At 40.4% G+C, this 16,167-nt stretch overlaps 1 protein-coding gene across 2 annotated transcripts in view; it reads right to left on the reverse strand.

Moving 5' to 3' along the window:
- The window catches only part of CACNB4 (calcium voltage-gated channel auxiliary subunit beta 4), a 249,280-nt gene that overhangs the window by 32,431 nt on the left and 200,682 nt on the right, over positions 1-16,167 (reverse strand). The window contains exons 7-10 of one of the 2 annotated variants that reach the window (XM_061200133.1): positions 11,009-11,139; positions 2,528-2,604; positions 998-1,017; positions 694-774 (exon numbers count right to left, since the gene is read on the reverse strand). In XM_061200133.1, coding sequence (XP_061056116.1) covers positions 694-774; positions 998-1,017; positions 2,528-2,604; positions 11,009-11,139 — 309 coding nt within the window. The remainder of the gene's footprint in view (positions 1-693; positions 775-997; positions 1,018-2,527; positions 2,605-11,008; positions 11,140-16,167) is intronic. The other variant, XM_061200124.1, reaches the window with a different exon arrangement.

Here is a 16,167-nt window from a genome sequence, read left to right on the forward strand (position 1 = left end):
TAACTCAGTGGGAAGGGTGCCTTGGAGGTTGCTCACCTTCAGATTTTAATGTCCTACCCACTTATTCTTATCCACGCTGGCATAAAGCCAAAATGGCAACATCTGAAACGCAGTGATCTAAGTCTTTACTCTTTTCCTTTTTGCATGGTTTTGTTTAATTTACTTCTGAAGGAGTTCACTAATACTTTTAGTGGAGTGTGTTTTTTTTTCTTTTATATGGTCTTTAAAGTAAAGAAGCAGAGAAATGTTTGGTGGAATATGCCATTGTCTTGAGCACCCAGCAAGGTGAGATCTGTTGGTGCTTTGAGGTGAGGTTTGTTGGCACATTGCCTATATGTTCCCTTGTGCTGTTCATACTCTATTATTTCTAATAGCAACGGGAACATTTGAGACAGAAAAAATTCTTTTCTTTGAATTGAATGCAGAGCAAATTTTTGACCAGAACTTCCCATTATAAATATTTTGAGGGAGCTATTTCTGAACACTGTAATACATGAAAGACAAGAAGTGGGCCAGGGAGGGAAGAAAGAGTGAAGGGCCATGTAAGCCCCACGCTGCAACTCCTGCCTTCACGAGCTGAGGGCTGGCTTCTGTGAGGACCTGTGTGAAAGCAGACCCTGAGAAGCAAGCTCCAAATGGCTGTCTCCTAGGTTCTTGATCAAGAACTGAAGCATAACAGACTGGTATTTGTACCTCATAACCCTTCAGTGACGGCCCCACTAACACCACCGGACGCATGGATGGCACAACATCGTAGGGAGGGATGTGCTCCGTCTGAAAAAGATGATTGGACACGCGTGACAAGGGGAGGGTCAGCACACCTCCTCCACAGCCACAACATTCACAATCCTCAGGTCAAATGAGAAATGATGACCACAGGTCCCACCAAGGAGACTCCTCCCTTATTTTATAGCCATTTGGGTCACTGAAATGGAGCACTGCAGGCATGTATGGATAGAAACCTTCACAGCAGATTTAAAAAGGAAACACAACTTACCACTTTTTGCTTCTGTTTTGCTAAAAGACAACAATGAGAGCCATATCAAAATATGCAATCTCTGTCATTGTTAGCACATGCTTTTAAAAGATGGAAGAATGTACCAATTTGTCCCTGTCATTTTCGTCATTTTCCAATTCACCCACTCTACAGAGCACCACTCTACTGTTTCATTCTGGTTGGGCCAATTTTGAAGACAAATGCAAAAACAGACAACTTCCTCTCCATTAGAATGGCCTTATATCCTGATTTCATGTGGGGTGGGGAGGGTGGATTTCATAATAACATTGGCTGGGCCAGTCACAGGCCATGGGTTGTTCCTGTGCTGGACACACCATGCAGTGTGGCTGACAGCAACTTGGACAAATCAAATTTGATAAAAAGAAACTTAGAATAACAATTTGGATAATAATGATCATTACCTTACTCACTAGTTATTTCTGGATTTGCAATTTTGGTGAACTATCAAAAAATTTTGCAGTTCTTTTTGTGTTCTTAAGTCTTTCTGCTCATTTTCCAGAATATTGACACATTTTTCCTACTATATTGCTCTTAATTTCAAGTAAGTTTATAATCAGTTATTCCTGTTCTTTCTTGTTTGTAATAGTGAAAAGCTGCAATGACCTAAATGTCCAACAAATGGGGATGAGGCAAAATATACTCAATATCTGATTAAAGTGGCTTTGTGGCCTCCCAATCAGGTCCAGTCCATTTGCGGACAACCCAGAGACCCAGAGTTTGGTTCAGAGCCGTGGAAATCAGGATTCACATGAACAAGGACCCAGATACTCAGATCTGTTCCAGAATCAATCCAGTGTCCTGCAGTTATGATAGACCAGGATAGACCTTGGATCTGTCATTCTGAATTGGTAATCCTGGATGACTTAATGCAGCATCAATTCTGGGCAGAATGAAATGAGCCTATAGGAGTCAGGGAATGTGGTGGAAGAAAAATTCCTGCTTGAATACCTCCACAGTTTCTAAATACACAACTCCTGATTGGGCCACCACTGTCTCTTCATTACCATTAATTCCAGGGCTCAGTTATCTGCTGTCCAAACAGAAGTGAGGTCATCTGGGCCCAACCTCATTCTCTGCTTCAACCCTCTCCACCTCCACACCCAGGCTGTACCAACACACCCTAAAGTTTTACATGGACACTTAAACAGAGCATTTTCTTCAGACTTTACAACTTTTTAAAAACTTTTTAATTGGTTGGCCCTCACCATCTTAAAGTCTGCTGGGTTTCTGGGTGGAATAATGAACTTGCTTCTGAATGATTTATAAAATAGAGGGCAAATAAGATTTTACAAAATTATATTACAATGATCTGAATTTCTAGTACCACAAGTACCCTTTAAATCAAATCAAATGACCATAGAAAGCAAATGAGCAATGAAAAGTTAAGTAGAAAAATCTTTAAGTCAAGTCTTTAAATTGCTTCCAAATTAGTAAAAATACTTGCATGTATTTTCAAATATTAAGAAAGGAATACATTCCATTAAAAAAAGGTCTAACTGAAACCCTCACCTGTTGATGTGGGGGTTGCTCGAAATGTCCCTGATACCATTTCTCCAAGACTTGAAGAAGAATTTCCACTGGATTTCCTAAGATACAGAAAAGGAACTTAAGACTCATTCCCCAAAGATGGTGGAGTAGAAGGACGTGCGCTCACTCCCTCTTGCGAGAGCACTGGAATCACAACTAACTGCTGAACAATCATCGACAGGGAGACACTGGAACTCACCAAAAAAGATACCCCACATCCAAAGACAAAGGAGAAGCCACAATGAGACGGTAGGAGGGGCGCAATCACAATAAAATCAAATCCCATAACTGCTGGGTGGGTGACTCACAAACTGGAGAACACTTATACCACAGAAGTCCACCCACTGGAGTGAAGGTTCTGAGCCCAACGTCAGGCTTCCCAACCTGGGGGTCCGGCAACGGGAGAAGGAATTCCTAGAGAATCAGACTTTGAAGGTTAGCAGGATTTGATTGCAGGACTTTGACAGGACTGGGGGAAACAGAGACTCCACTCTTGGAGGGCACACACAAAGTAGTGTGCACATCGGGACCCAGGGGAAGGAGCAGTGACCCCAGGGGAGACTGAACCAGACCTACCTGCTACTGTTGGAGGGTCTCCTGCAGAGGCGGGGGGTGGCTGTGGCTCACCGTGGGGACAAGCACACTGGCAGCAGAAGTTCTGGGAAGTACTCCTTGGTGTGAGCCCTCCCAGAGTCTGCCATTAGCCCCACCAAAGAGCCCGAGTAGGCTCCAGTGCTGGGTCGCCTCAGGCCAAACAACCAACAGGGAGGGAACCCAGCCCCACCCATCAGCAGACAAGTGGATCAAAGTTTTACTGAGCTCTGCCCACCAGAGAAACACCGAGCTCTACCCACCACCAGTCCCTACCATCAGGAAGCTTGCACAAGCCTCTTAGATACCCTCATCCACGAGAGGGCAGACAGCAGAAGCAAGAAGAACAATTCTGGGCTTCCCTGGTGGCGCAGTGGTTGAGAGTCTGCCTGCCAATGCAGGGGACATGGGTTCAAGCCCTGGTCTGGGAAGATCCCACATGCCACGGAGCAACTAGGCCTGTGAGCCACAGCTACTGAACCTGTGCGTCTGAAGCTTGTGCTCCGCCACAAGAGAGGCCGTGACAGTGAGAGGCCCACGCACCGCGATGAAGAGTGGCCCCCGCTCGCCGCAACTAGAGGAAGCCCTCGCAAAGAAAACAAAGACCCAACACAGCCAAAAATAAATAAATAATAATAATAAAAAGAAGAACAATTCTGCAGCCTGTGGAACAAAAACCACATTCACAGAAACACAGAAAAAATGAAAGGGCAGAGGACTATGTACCAGATGAAGGAACAAGATAAAACCCCAGAAAAACAACTAAATGAAGTGGAGATAGGCAACCTTCCAGAAAAAGAATTCAGAATAATGATAGTGATGATGATCCAGGACCTCGGAAAAAGAATGGAGGCAAAGATTGAGAAGATGCAAGAAATGTTTAACAAAGACCTAGAAGAATTAAAGAACAGCCACCTAGAAGAATTAAAGAACAAACAAACAGAGATGAACAATACAATAACAGAAATGAAAAATACACTAGAAGGAATCAATAGCAGAATAACTGAGGCAGAAGAACAGATAACTGACCTGGAAGACAGAATACTGGAATTCACTGCCATGGAACAGAATAAAGAAAAAAGAATGAAAGGAAATGAAGACAGCCTAAGAGACCTCTGGGACAACATTAAACGCAACAAAATTCGCATCATAGGGGTCCCAGAAGGAGAAGAGAGAAAAGACCCAAGAAAATATTTGAAGAGATTATAGTCGAAAACTTCCCTAACATGGGAAATGAAATAGCCACGCAAGTCCAGGAAGCGCACAAAGTCCCAGGCAGGATAAACCCAAGGAGAAGCACGCCAAGACACATAGTAATCAAAATGACAAAAATTAAAGACAAAGAAAAATTATTGAAAGGAACAAGGGAAAAACGACAAATAACATACAAGGGAACTCCAACAAGGTTAACAGCTGATTGCTCAGCAGAAACTCTACAAGCCAAAAGGGAGTGGCACGATATATTTAAAGTTATGAAAGGGAAGAACCTACAACTAAGATTACTCTACCCAGCAAAGATCTCATTCAGATTCGATGGAGAAATCAAAAGCTTTACAGACAAGCAAAAGCTAAGAGAATTCAGCACCACCAAACCAGCTCTACAACAAATGCTAAAGGAACTTCTCTAAGTGGGAAACACAAGAGAAGAAAAGGACCGACAAAACCAAACCCATAACAATTAAGAAAATGGTAATAGGAACATACATATAAATAATTGCCTTAAACGTGAACGGATTAAATGCTCCAACCAAAAGACACAGGCTCGCTGAATGGATACAAAAACAAGACCCATATATATGCCGTCTACAAGAGACCCACTTCAGACCTAGGGACACATACAGACTGAAAGTGAGGGCATGGAAAAAGATATTCCATGCAAAGGGAAATCAAAAGAAAGCTGGAGTAGCCATACTCATATCAGATAAAATAGACTTTAAAATAAAGAATGTTACAAGAGACAAGGAAGGACACTACATAATGATAAAGGGATCAATCCAAGAAGAAGATATAACAATTATAAATATATATGCACCCAAGATAGGAACATCTCAATACATAAGGCAACTGCTAACAGCTGTAAAAGAGGAAACTGACAGTAACACAGTAATAATGGGGGACTTCAACACCTCACTTACAACAATGGACAGATCATCCAAACAGAATATTACTAAGGAAACACAAGCTTTAAATGACACAATAGACCAGATAGATTTACTTGATATTTATAGGACATTCCATCCCAAAACAGCAGATTACATTCTCTTCTCAAGTGCACACAGAACATTCTCCAGGATAGATCACAACTTGGGTCACAAATCAAGCCTCGGTAAATTTAAGAAAATTGAAATCATATCAACCATCTTTTCCAACCACAACGCTATGAGATTAGAAATGAATTACAGGGGAAAAAACGTAAAAAACACAAAACACATGGAGGCTAAACAAAATGTTACTAAATAACCAAGAGATCACTGAAGAAATCAAAGAGGATATCAAAAAATACCTAGAGACAAATTACAACGAAAACACGACGATCCAAAACCTATTGGATGCAGCAAAAGCAGTTCTAAGAGGGAAGTTTATAGCAATACAGGCCTACCTCAAGAAACAAGAAAAATCTCAAAAAAAACAATCTAACCTTACACCTAAAGGAACTAGAGAAAGAAGAACAAACAAAACCCAAAGTTAGTAGAAGGAAAGAAATCATAAAGATCAGAGCAGAAATAAATGAAATAGAAACAAAGAAAACAATAGCAAAGATCAATAAAACTAAAAGCTGGTTCTTTGGACGATAAACAAAATTGATAACCCTTTAGCCTGACTCATCAAGAAAAAGAGGGAGAGGACTCAAATCAATAAAATTAGAAATGAAAAAGGAGAAGTTACAACGGACACAGCAGAAACACAAAGCATCCTAAGAGACTACTGCAAGCAACTCTATGCCAATAAAATGGAAAACCTGGAAGAAATGGACAAATTCTTAGAAACGTATAACCTTCCAAGACTGAACTGGGAAGAAATAGAAAATATGAACAGACCAATCACAAGTAATGAAATTGAAACTGTGATGAAAAATCTTCCAACAAATAAAAGTCCAGGACCAGATGGCTTCACAGGTGAATTCTTTCAAACATTTAGAGAAGAGCTAACACCCACCCTTCTCAAACTCTTTCAAAAAATTGCAGAGGAAGGAACACTCCCAAACTCATTCTATGAGGCCACCATCACCCTGATACCAAAACCAGACAAACATACTATAAAAAAAGAAAATTCCAGACCAATATCACTGATGAATATAGATGCAAAAATCCTCAATAAAATACTAGCAAACAGAATCCAACAGCACATTAAAAGGATCATACACCATGATCAAGTGGGATTTATCCCAGGGATGCAAGGATTCTTCAATATACACAAATCAATCAATGTGATACACCATATTAACAAATTGAAGAAGAAAAACCGTATGATCATCTCAATAGATGCAGAAAAAGCTTTTGACAAAATTCAACACCATTTATGATAAAAACTCTCCAGAAAGTGGGCACAGAAGGAACCTACCTCAACATAATAAAGGCCATATATGACAAACCCATAGCAAACATCATTCTCAGTGGTGAAAAACTGAAAGCATTTCCTCTAAGATCAGGACCAAGACAAGGATGTCCACTCTCACCACTACTATTCAACATAGTTTTGGAAGTCCTAGCCAAGGCAATCAGAGAAGAAAAAGAAATAAAAGAATCCAAATCAGAAAAGAAGAAGTAAAAGTGTCACTGTTTGCAGATGACATGATACTATACATAGAGAATCCTAAAGATGCCACCTGAAAACTACTAGGGCTAATCAATGAATCTGGTAAAGTTACAGGATACAAAATTAATGCACAGAAATCTCTTGCATTCCTATACACTAACAACGAAAGATCAGAAAGAGAAATTAAGGAAACAATCCCATTCACCCTTGCAACAAAAAGAATAAAATACCTAGGAATAAACCTACCTAAGGAGGTAAAAGACCTGTACTCAGAAGACTGTAAGACACTGATGAAAGAAATCAAAGATGACACAGATAGAGAGATATACCATGCTCTTGGATTGGAAGAATCAATATTGTGAAAATGACTATACTACCCAAAGCAATCTACAGATTCAATGCAATCCCTATCAAATTACCTATGGCATTTTTTACAGAACTAGAACAAAAAATCTTAAAATTTGTATGGAGACACAAAAGACCCCAAATAGCCAAAGCAATCTTGAGGGAAAAAAATGGAGCTGGAGGAATCAGACTCCCTGACTTCAGACTATACCACAAAGCTACAGTAATCAAGACAGTATGGTACTGGCACAAAAACAGAAATATAGATCAATGGAACAGGATAGAAAGCCCAGAGATAAACCCATGCACCTATGGTCAATTAATCTATGACAAAGGAGGCAAGGATATACAATGGAGAAAAGACAGTCTCTTCAATAAGTGGTGCTGGGAAAACTGGACAGCTACATGTAAAAGAATGAAATTAGAACACTCCCTAACACCATACATAAAAATAAACTCAAAATGGATTAAAGACCTAAATGTAAGACCAGACACTATAAAACTCTTAGGGGAAAACATAGGAAGAACACTCTGTGACATAAATGACAGCAAGATCTTTTTTGACCCACCTCCTAGAGTAATGGAAATAAAAACAAAAATAAACAAATGGGACCTAATGAAACTTAAAAGCTTTTGCAAAGCAAAGGGAACTACAAACATGACGAAAAGAGAACCCTCAGAATGGGAGAAAATATTTGTTAATGAATCACCCGACAAAGGATTAATCTCCAAAATATATAAACAGCTCATGCAGCTCAATATTAAAAATACAAACAACCCAATCCAAAAATGGGCAGAAGACCTAAATAGACATTTCTCCAAAGAAGACATACAGATGGCCAAGAAGCACATGAAAAGCTGCTCAACATCACTAATTATTAGAGAAATGCAAATCAAAACTACAATGAGGTATCACCCCACACCAGTTAGAATGGGCATCATCAGAAAATCTACAAACAACAAATGCTAGAGAGGGTGTGGAGAAAAGGGAACCCTATTGCATTGTTGCTGGGAATGTAAATTGATACGGCCACTATGGAGAACAGTATGGAGGTTACTTAAAAACTAAAAATAGAATTACCACATGACCCAGCAATCCCACTACTGGGCATATACCCAGAGAAAACCGTAATTCAAAAAGACACATGCACCCCAATGTTCATTGCAGCACTATTTACAATAGCCAGGTCATGGAAGCAACCTAAATGCCCATCGACAGAGGAATGGATAAAGAAGATGTGGTACATATATACAATGGAATATTACTCAGCCATAAAAAGGAACGAAATTGGGTCATTTGTAGAGACGTGGATGGATCTAGAGACTGTCATACAGAGTGAAGTAAGTCAGAAAGAGAAAAACAAATATCGTATATTAACGCATATATGTGGAACACAGAAAAATGGTACAGATGAACCGGTTTGCAGGGCAGAAATAGAGACACAGATGTAGAGAACAAATGCATGGACACCAAGGGGGGAAAGTGGGTGGGGGGTGGTGGGATGAACTGGGAGATTGGGATTGACATATATACACTAATATGTATAAAATAGATAACTAATAAGAACCTGCTGTATAAAAAAATAAATAAAATAAAATTCAAAAAAAAAAAGACTCATTCCCCAGATTCCTTGGAAATAGAACCTGAGAGTACAAAGCTTTCTTTGGCCTTAATCCACTAAGTAATTCAAAACACACCAAGTCCTGCTACAGAGTACTTCAAGGATCTGCCCAAATGTTTTCTTTGACCTCCTTTCTCAGAGAAAGTGGGAAACTATCTAGGACCTGGAAATATTTTGCTAAAGTATGTCTCCTAATTATTCAATGCAGAAATGAGGCAAAAGAATCACTAATAGGAATGTTCTTGTGAACTGTCTTTTTAACCAACACTGGTCACCAGTACACTAGCTGGATGTCAAACACAGCTCAAAACAAGCAGTAAGACCTGGAAGAAGCACTTCTTATGTGGGGATCAGAATTAAGAAGTGGCAGTAAGGATTTGGTCATGAATAATATTATGGAATGGAATGGAAGCTCATTGGTATTGGTTCCTGCATGTGGCTTGGGAAGCTTCCCTGGAGCCCACCAGGGCCCTTAGGAGCCCACCTTCCCACTTCTCCAGTGTCCCTTCCTTCAGTGCTTAAGTATGGTCCCTAGAGTTAGGACAATCTGATTTCTCCTCCCGGCTTTGCCCATTACTAGTCGTGGGACCTTGGCACACCATATCATATCTTTGTGCCTGAGCTTCCCCATCTCTAGAAGGAGAAACTATACTTCACAGTTGGTATAAAGATAAAAGAAGATCATGTCTTTGAGCTCTTGGTTTTACTCTTGCGCCTGCGGGCAAAGTAAGCCTTTAGTTCAGAAGTGTAAAATAATTTTATGGAATAATAATAATAATAGTAGAATAACTTTGGAAATGGTGATAATAATTCATTTATTATTTCATTCAAATATCTATTGAGTATTCACTGTCCTAGAAACTAGGAATACAACAGTGGGCGGAAAAACAAAATTCCTTCCCTTTTACAGACCAATTCTAACAGGAAATATCAGTATCAAACAGATGAATAGGTAAATATATAGTATTTCTGATAGTAATAAATGCAACAGAGAAAACTGAGTCGGGAGAGAGATAGGAAGCAAGGGAAGAAAAGTGGATTCAACTTTAAATATGGTGGCAGGAAAGGGGTCATTGAAAAGGTGATATTTAACTAAGATCTGAAGCAGATGGAGTGATCCAGTGGAAAAGTGAAGAAAAGCATCCAGTAAAAGGAAACAGCAATTGCAAAGGTCCTGAGACAGGAACATGCGTTCCCACACGGAGCGGCATGAGAGACAAAAAGTCTAGAGAAGAAGGAATAAGAGGGATTAATCATTAATAATATTATAGGCATGTTATATACTAAAAAAGGTTGATAATTAAAAGTGGGGCTAACACTCTACTTTTGTGATCTCCTATCACTGTTTAAGAGGTTCCCATTATGACAAAGGCAAAGGGGCCCCTGAAGAACAGAGTTTTTGAAACAGAAAAGGATCTAATAGAAAAAGGAGGTTGAGAGTTAAGAGAAAGAACTGATTCTATTTTAGGACTTTCAAAAAATGGTAACACATACCAAATCAGTGCTTCAATGTAGGCTCACAATATACACAGGCTCAGTATGATTCTGATTTCTCCTCTCAGGCTTTGCTTGTATCCCTGGGACCTTTAAATACCTGCACCCTGAGATCTTTGTGGCTACTTCATTAGTTCACTAGAGGTTAATTCATCTGAAGCTGGACAGAGTCTTCCCCCCAGTACCAAGCGATGGCAGCGGCCACAGAAAACCCTGGAGAAAGTGTTACTAGTCCCGGGATGGTATTGCATGTGCCATGGCATTCTGTGCCCACTTGAAAGAGAGTCTCTGAAAGTTAACCAAGAAGAGCCACGATGCCAGGTCAGGCCAGGCCCCCACTTACTGTACTGAGAAAGGATGCCCTACACGACTCTCACAGAGGAAAGCTTAGGTTCCCAGGAGGGTTTGCTGAAGCCACAGAAAACAGTCTCCACTGTGGAATTCGTGTTGATTCCAGGGGTGTCCAGGCTTCAGCACACAACGGGGAGAGTGAACTATCTGAAACCCCTTTGTGTCAATTTCAGAAACACCTTGCACACAGAAAAGTGGCTTTTACTTTGAAAGCATATATGTTTAACCTAATAAGCAAACTTGAAAATATCACCTAATTTTCCTACTTCCTCCAAAAAAGTTTAGAGAAAGGAAGGAGCCTTACCCTCCGTGAAAACGTCCTCTTTTTTGTTCTTGCTGAATCCGTATGTTCTCCAATCTAAGCGGACTTGGGATGAAGCCAATCTCACAGCCTTCTTTCACCAGCCTTCCTATCCACCAATCATTGTTATATTTCTGGAATGCAGGAATAAATCTGCTATCAACAGTAATTCACTGATCTTCACATTTATTAATCTCAGGGGACCAAAAGAATGAAACACTATATTATATAATATTACACTATATTACATATACAAACACTATTTATAGTATATTATACTATATTATACATATCTGGGGTGGAGGAGTCCATAGAAGAAAGCAAACTTTTAATCTAAAGGCCCAGATAGTAAACACTTTAGGGTTTGCAGGCCATATGGTCTCTGCTGCAACTACTGTAATCTGCTATTATAGTGTGGAAGCAGCCACAGTCAATACGTAAACAAGTAAGCACGGCTGTGCTTCAACAAATTTTTTCTTTCCAAAAAAGGCAGCAGGCTGGTTTCAGCCTGTGAGCCACAGTTTGCCAATCCCTGGGCTAAAGTCAGGTCTTAACATTTGGATTCCTTTGGTCCTTGTCAAGAAGCCCTAGCCAATTCTTAAGGAATAGATTTTACAAGGATAAATATGCACCAATGTAATTAGAACTCTGGAAGACAGGATAGACAAGTCTAAGACGAAATACACTGAATAGTCTGTTTTTTGTCAAAAGCTTTGAGGTAAAAATTCCACCATACTATCTGTATTCTACTCTCTCTGGGGAAAAATTATAATCTTCCAAATATTATAGGTTTGCAAATCAAGGTCCATCTTACTACCTGAAGAAAAACAAGCCTACTCTTACAAAGGCTAAGCATATTATACATAAGTGGAATTTTTGAAATAATCTCCAAATGGCCTGAAGCCCAACAGGAATGAAGGAATTTCCATTTAAATAAAGTTCCATGACACATAAACTTGGGAAACAAACCCACACAAAGGCTTCAGCCAATATGGGGTGAACGTGGTCCTATTTGATGGGCCAGCAAAACTGCATTTGTAATGATAGATTTGCTGAATCCTAGGGCAGGAGGCATATTTAATCCAAGCTACCTGCCTGAAGGGAAGGTTTCTGCTCGGTGATTTCTAGAAAGCAGATATTAGTCCTACTGTTTACATCCTCCAGAGATAATTCCAAAAACTTCCTTTATTGTCTTTAACAGTGTTGGGCAAGGTAACTCTCTCTCTTTGATCCAGAAAGCATTTAGATTTTTCGAAATGTAACTCTCTATGGTATATTTTGCTTAGCTCAGAGAACAGAATTTATATGTATATGACATTGACACGTTGTGAAGGAGGAATGGATGATTCTGTTGAATCATCGCAGCATGAAATTCCAGGTAACTGAGTAATTCTGAGTAACAGCTTCACACTCAAAAGCAAAAAGATATGATTTAGAGATTTGGCCTTTGTTATGCACACAGCTCCTACACAAGGCCCGCACGGCATGCAGTCTGAACCTGCACTGAAAAAGAGTTGACCTAATATAAAATCTTGAACAATCTAGGTCTCAGTTTCTTCCATCTTTCCATCGTTTATTTCAGGATAACAGGCCTGAAATACCCGGCCCGTTTATTTTGGAATTAACAAAAGGCAACAGGACCCTTTCAGAATGCTTGGTGCACAGACCTGGAATTTAAATTTTACTGTGGTAGGGACAAAACACACAATGAGTCACAGTTTCCTAGGGCTTAAGTTACTTCCGGAAATCAAGTTAGCCCACCGGAACACTAACTTACTAAGACGTATCCAAATAACCTTAAGGGGTTTCTGAAGTAGTTAACGCAACTTCCCAAGATGTTTTACCTTAGTTCTAAGAAACAGTGAGAATCTGACTTAACGTTAATGAAAGTTCTTTGAGCCACTTTGGGGAAAGCTGCGTTGTATGTTCAAAAGCTTAAATCACCGGTCCTTTGGTATATGTGATAAGGAGAGCTGTAGCTTTTCTCTGCATTGAAGCTTTTCGTTACTAAGGCAGTACTTATAACAGAGCATACCAAATGGCCTTCTAGGTGATGGATGAGAGGAAAGGCTACAACTCGATTATAGAAATATGTTCCTTTGTGTTGATATTCAGGGAGCACACGCCAGCTTTCTGGCAAGGTCACCTTAGTGTTGTTCCAATCCTTCTCATTTCCCTAAAACGATGAGCCCTTTCTCTTTCTAAGATGTTTCCTTATCTGTGATTTCAAGATCTGAAAACAAGTGGCTCTAATCCACATAGGATTACCAGCTCAATACCATACATCAAACTGCCAGGCAAGAGAAAGTCACTGATCAAGGAGCACATACATCAAAAAAGCAACCAACTGGACAAATGGAGAAGATCGATGGAATGGAGGAAAGCAATAAAATACAGCAAGGTGGGGATAAGGGTGTGAGTAGTGTGCATGGAATATGTGAAAACTTCTCTTACCCTTGAAAGTGCTGCTTCTCCTTGGAAACGATGGGTATGAGCAACTAACGAATACGGTTTGGTCATTTTTGACGGGAATGCTGAGACAAAGTCAACGTAACCATTCAGATGCCAGGGTACATGTTTCAGGTCAAGAGTCCTTGTCTTCGAGGCAAATATGGATATCCCCACCACATACACGACTGAGAAAGCAGAAGCCGTCAACTCAGTGCTTCCTCAGCTTCTCGTAACCAAGGCTCTGAGCTGCCTGTGCCTGCACTCATCTTTTCCCTGCATGTTATAATGAATTAGTGTTCCCCTTTGTATCAGAGGTCTGTCTCTCCTCTCGGGGTCTGGATCCCACGCTTCCTGACTACCAAAAACATTACTCCTTTGCCTATCCCTCCTTTCCCATCAATCTCTCCCTCTCTCTCTGGTGGTTAATTGCAGCAGGTACTGGTGCTCTGATAGCTCCCATCTTGAAAGGAAACCTCTTTTGACTTCATACGCTCTTTAGTCTACTGCCCGGTCAGTGTCAACTCCCTTGAAAGCACCGTCTGTGCTTGCTACATATACTTCCTAACTCCCCTTCTCTCCTCATCACTCTCCATCCAGCTTCCGTCTCTCTGTCTCCACAACTCCAGACAATGGTCCCAGTGACTTCCTTGCTACTGACCACTTTGCCAACCCGACGTCCATTCCTTTCTCCTTGTCTTAGGTGACATGTTGCAACACTGGCCACAGCTGGTTGCGTCCTCCTTTTGGATACACTCGTCTCTCTTGATGTCCATGCATTGCTCTGTCCTGATTTTCCTCCCAAATCTCATGTTTCTCCTTTTCCTTAATTGTTGAATCTTTTCATGCACCCCACTTTTGCAGGATGGAATTCCTTTGAGTTTGATCCAGGGCTGTTTTCTCTCCTCCCTCTCCTCTCTCTTTAGGTGACTTCAGTCATTACCTCAGCTTTAAATGCCACCTGTATAAACTAATGATCCCAATTTATGTCTTTGGCCCAACCCCTTCCTCTGAGCTCCAAATTCTTACATCTAACTTCCTCCTTCATATCTCCTTTGAGATGTCTACTCCCTAACCTCCCTTCCCATCTGTCCTCACTCCACCCTGGTCAACTCCATCCTAGTTGCTCAATTCATAAACCTTGATTCCCTTGATCATCTTGGATTTCTCCCTCAATCTTAGTTCCTACATGTGGTCCATCAGCAGCACTGATCATTGAATTTCCACAATATATGTCAAATGTGTCTACTTCTTTCCATCTCACTGACACCAGGCCAGCTCAGTCCCATTATCTCTCAGCTAAAATGGTTCTAACTGTCTCTAACCGGTTCTAACACATGATTCCGTACTTATCCCACTCCAATCCACTGTCTCTACAACAATCAGAATAGCCTTCAAAAAATAAGTTCATCCCACTCCTCTGCTTTTAAAGTCTTCGGTGCCTTCTTATTATACTTAGAATAAAATATGAAGTCTTGCCATCACCTTAAGGTCCTACTTGACCTGTGCCCTGCTTACTTCTACAACTCTGTTTCCTGCTACTGGCTCACTGCGTTCCAGCCATATGACCTTCTTCCAGTTGACTGATTGTGCCAGCTTATTTTTTCCTACCACAGGGCCTTTACACATGCTGTTTCCTCTCCCTAGAAGGCTTCTTCTTTCTTATTTTTTTTTTAAGGCTGGCTACCCTGCTTAATGGTCACATACTCAGAAAGGCTTCTCTGATCACCCCTATATTTAAAAGTATATAACCTCCTCATCCCTATATTTTAAGATTCCCAGCATCCAGTTCATTTTTTACACAAAGCATTCACAATTTGTAATGATTTATTTTTTTCATTATCTGTCTCCCCGCTAGAATTTAAGTCCATGAGGGAAGGTACTCTGTCTTTGTTTACAGCTGTCAGACAACATCTGTCAGACAATATCTGCCAACATTAGCACACACTAAATGCTCAAGAACTATATCTTGAATGGAACAAAGGAACAAATGTAGAATTTCACCCAGTTCACATGGGCACAATGCAAAGACAGTGAGACATCTGTAGACATCCCAGTGTTTGACCTACTTGCTATCATATAGTTAAAAAATTTAAAATGTATATGTCTTGGTGTCATTAATGCTATTGTAGAATGCAGAGTTCTGAAAGACAGTGATTTTCAAATTGTTATATATTAACTGTGCACATCTTGTTTTGGACCAGAGGGTTAAGTGCTGGTGTCTCAGTGACATTAAGTGACAGGTTTATGTTGATCACATTCTTCAGGCTCCTCAGGGTCAGGTTTCACTTTATTGTTCCACCCTTACACTCTCCTTTGTCTTTTTTTAAAATGTTCTTTAATTAGTAAACTTTATTTTTAAGAGCAGTTCTAGGTTCATAGCGGAATTGTGGGAAAAGTACAGAGAGTTCCCATATACCCCTGCCTCCACACATGCATAACCTCCCCCACTATTAACATCCCACATTAGAGTGGTACATTTGTTACAATGATGAACCTACAATGACGCATCATTCTCACCCAGAGTCATGTTGTACCTTCTATGGGTTTTGACAAATGTGTAATGACAGGTATCCACCATTATATCCACTCTCCGTTTTCTAAGATCCAATTTCTAACGGCTCCTTCCCAGCAGAGCCAATGGAGACTATCAAGTAGGAATGTCCTCCAATGTATGCCTCCAGCCCCACTGGAAAATCCTGTGCAGAACAGGG

The sequence above is a fragment of the Eubalaena glacialis genome, chromosome 1, assembly GCF_028564815.1.
Source record: "Eubalaena glacialis isolate mEubGla1 chromosome 1, mEubGla1.1.hap2.+ XY, whole genome shotgun sequence".
Lineage (NCBI taxonomy): Eukaryota > Metazoa > Chordata > Mammalia > Artiodactyla > Balaenidae > Eubalaena > Eubalaena glacialis.